The sequence below is a fragment of the Juglans regia genome, chromosome 11, assembly GCF_001411555.2.
Source record: "Juglans regia cultivar Chandler chromosome 11, Walnut 2.0, whole genome shotgun sequence".
NCBI classification, from domain to species: Eukaryota; Viridiplantae; Streptophyta; class Magnoliopsida; order Fagales; family Juglandaceae; genus Juglans; species Juglans regia.
Window position 1 is genome coordinate 36,853,933 of NC_049911.1, and position 3,620 is coordinate 36,857,552.

General features: G+C 42.7%; 1 protein-coding gene across 1 annotated transcript; it reads right to left on the reverse strand.

Annotated features, from left to right (window-relative positions):
* Positions 1-216: 216 nt before the first annotated feature.
* Positions 217-2,996, reverse strand: LOC108984856 (patellin-1-like). The gene is made up of 4 exons (XM_018956936.2): positions 1,549-2,996; positions 1,314-1,438; positions 1,055-1,196; positions 217-960 (listed from the first exon to the last, which is right to left on the reverse strand). The coding sequence occupies exons 1-4, from the start codon at positions 2,827-2,829 to the stop codon at positions 706-708; spliced, it is 1,803 nt and encodes a 600-aa protein (XP_018812481.2). The 5' UTR covers positions 2,830-2,996; the 3' UTR covers positions 217-705.
* Between the last annotated feature and the right edge of the window lie 624 nt (positions 2,997-3,620).

The following is a 3,620-nucleotide window of genomic DNA, read 5'->3' on the forward strand; positions in this document are numbered from 1 at the left end:
ATAATAAATAATTTAATTTTTTTAAATTTTAAAATAAGAATAATATTAAAAATAATATTTTATTAAATCCATCTAAAATTATTTCAACTCATCTCTAAATCTAAACAGAATTAACTTGACGAAAAACTTGATTACCAATCATACTTTGAAGGAAATAGTCAGTTACTTGATTCCACCCTCAATATGTCAGAAACTATAAATATATGCAACATTATAGGTATAAGAAATGATCAGCTAAAATAGATAGACCAAGGAATATATAAATACAACAAATTTACACGAATTTTACAGGCAGAGAGAGGGAGGGAATCAAGAATAGAAACAGTTTCTGTCCACCGATCACACGCATGATGCCCATTCCCCAAACCTATGTACCTCAAATGTGTCCCCATCTCGTGCATCTCATGCTGTTGTTTCACCAGTAATTGTTTGCAATCCAAAACCCCCCCAAAAAAAAGATATAACAATAATAATAACCAACAAAACTTGGAAAAGAAATACAAATAAATCCCCAATCCCCCATTTTATAAATTTCCAAACAAATTAACTTTCAACCAACGGAACGAAATAAAGAAGGAAAGAAAGAAAGAAAACCTTGTACTAAAAACAAATTTAAGAACCCTGCTCTGTAATTCCAATGTCTCCCAATCGAATTGGCTGGAAAGTTACGCCCACAGGCCATAAAAGTCGTCGATAATTTTGAGCTTAGTCAGAAGAGGGTTTGGTCTTGGACCTGTACAGCAGCTTCTTCTTCTTAGAGGTTTGGTTATCAAAAGTAAGCACCACCTTCCCTTGCTCCCCAACTTTGAAGCTGTTGGAGATCACAGTTTCATCAGCAGCGGCAATCTTCCTTGTCTTCTGTACGATCACGGTGTACCCGCCCTCGGCAGTCGGCACAAATTCAGCTCCGTGACTCACATCCCAACCCACCACTCTGACTTCCCAAGCCAGCAGACCGGTCTGCAAATTCATCAAATGTCACATCCAATTACATTATAAAAGTACAAACGTAACATCAATCTTAATTAATGAAATTTCTTTGTTGCCTGCCCACCTCAGAAACCGGAAATTCAATGGTGTGTTTGGATACCGGTTTAATTGTAACCTCCGTAACAGGATCAGCAGTTGTGAATTCCTCTTCCTCCTCCCTCTTCAGTCCACCGTACTGCGCTGGTACTTGTTCAGGAGCTATATATCTGTTTAATCAAGTGAGGCTAGGGTTAGAATATTTCATATTAGTGATTCCATTTTCTTCCACAAGCACAAGCCGAATAAAAAAGACAAAAAGAAATGAACGAATTTATTAGACTCACTTGAAAAGGGTTTCGGCAGACTTTGATGGCCCAGCAAAGACAAACTTGCTCTTGGTCCTCTGTGTCAGGAAAGGACTGATCATCCTATTATAGGCTATATACCACCATGGAACGTTGATAAACACCTTCAGTAGCCACAAAGTCCCACGTTCAATTGCGATGAAAACTCAAAATAAATTACGACAGAAAAATAAACAGTTATCTTAAAATCATTGGGACTTCAGTTATAAAGTACCTGCTTGGCCAGGAACTCGGGGTAGTTATCCTGGAACAGTTGAACGGCCTGCTTAATGGCCTGCCAGAGCTCCCACTTGCCGATTCCAAGGGAATTCTTGAAATCGTTGACCTGAACAATGCTGGAGATGCCAGTAGGACTGAAATCAAGGTTCCTGATGCTCTTCTCTAAGAACTGAATTCTCCACTTGAGGAACTTGTGGCGCTTTTCCTCGGTGGCAAAGGTGTTCTGATACAATTCTTTGTCCTGAAACTCCCTGAAGACGTTGTAGCAAACTGGATGGCCTTCTTTGTCATACCCATGGGTGAACACCACCTTTTCCCAGTCACTTCCATGGTCTTCCTCGAGAAGGGCATCGATTCCGAACTCCTTGCGCCAGCGAACAGTGTTCTTGATCATAGCAAAAGCGTCCTTGACCTTCAAATCCCTGGCTCTTAGGAATTTCAAGAGGATCACATCGCTTCTCTCGTCCTCAAGCAGCGGGATACCCCAGATGGAGACCACCTCAGGCGGAGGCGGAGGAGGGGCAGTCTCAGAAGCTGGCTCTGCTGGTTCAGTTGTTGTTGGAGGAGCCGAGACCTCGACTATTATGGTCTCTTTGATCGCCTCCACAGTCTTCGCGCCGTCCTCATCAGCAGCCGTCACTTTTTCCACCACCTCCTCAGCGACAACCTCAGTGATTGGTGCCGGTGGAGCCTTCTCTTCTTGTTTCGTTTCGACCTGTGGAGTTGTCTCAGTCACAGTTTCCACCGCGGCCACCACCTCAGTAACAACCTCCTCTTTCTTTTCCACCGGTGGTGGTGCAGTTACAGATACGTCCGATTCCACTTTGGGAGGTTCTTCTGTTTTGGGGGGTACTTCAGCAGAAGGACCGGTGTCCTTATCCTTCTCCTCCTCCTTCTTATCATCCTTCTCCTCCTCCTTCTTATCTTCTTCTTTAGCGGGTGGAGGAGGCGGCGGAGCAGTGAATTCGTGCTTGTTGAGGGCCTCCTGGATGATTAGCTTCAGTTCCTCAAGTGCCTTCTTCTGCGGCTCCGGTAGCTCTGCGACTACGTAGGTCTCTTCCTTGAAAGAGACCGATTGAGCAATCTTCACTTCCTCGTCCTCGGTCTTGGGCTTCTGGGCCGCCTCCACCTCTCCCGCAACCGGAGTCAACTGTTCCGTTGCCTCGACTTCCGGTACGGGGGCCGGAGGCACTTTGTCAGCGACGGGTTTCTCGACGACGACATCCTCGGTGGATGGGGAGGCTTCAGGGCCGGGATTTTGGTGCTCCTCAGCCATGGACAAAAAAACAATCCGCTGGGGTTTTAGTGAAAGTTGGAAAGGGAGGGGGAGGAACAAGACAGAGTGTGTGTTGGAGCGTAGATGCGTATAAAGGAACAGAGGTTGTTGGGGGATGGTGGAAGGGCTTAAAACAAGGGATTGCGAGAGAGAGAGAGAAAAAACCAGTCTGTCAGACCAGCAATGCCAGCTAGTAGCCTAGTACGCCACTTCGTTAGTGGGACCCATTCCAACGCCCCCCCCTCTATGACTATGAAGCTCCCCCCCCCATCCAAATTTGGTAAAAAAAAAAATGTAAAACCGAATCAACTGATACCTTCCCCGTCCTTTCAGTTTGAGTGGCTTCCGCTCCCCGAGTCCCCTCCCCTCAACTGATTTTTTGTTTTTCTTTTTTAAATATTCTAGTTATAAAATAATTTTATAAAACTAATTATATAAATTAACAAAATATATTAAATTATAAAATTATTTTTATTATAAAATAAATATAACAAATATAAAATTACATCAATTTATATAATTATTTCTTTCAACTTTACTATCCAATTCTTGAATATGGTAACTCCCTTAGTTAAAACGTGAAACTAGTGCGGAATCTCGCCAACATCGGCGGGGAGTTAATTACTTTCCATTCCAAAAAATATTTGGCTGTGCACTCAAACTTTCCTTTCCAAATCTAATAATAATTTGCCTTTTTTTTTTTTCCTCCATATTTTGAAATCTAAATGAGTTTGGCAGAAAAATAATAATAATAAATATTGTTGCGTGTTGTAGATTAAAATGAAAGCGTT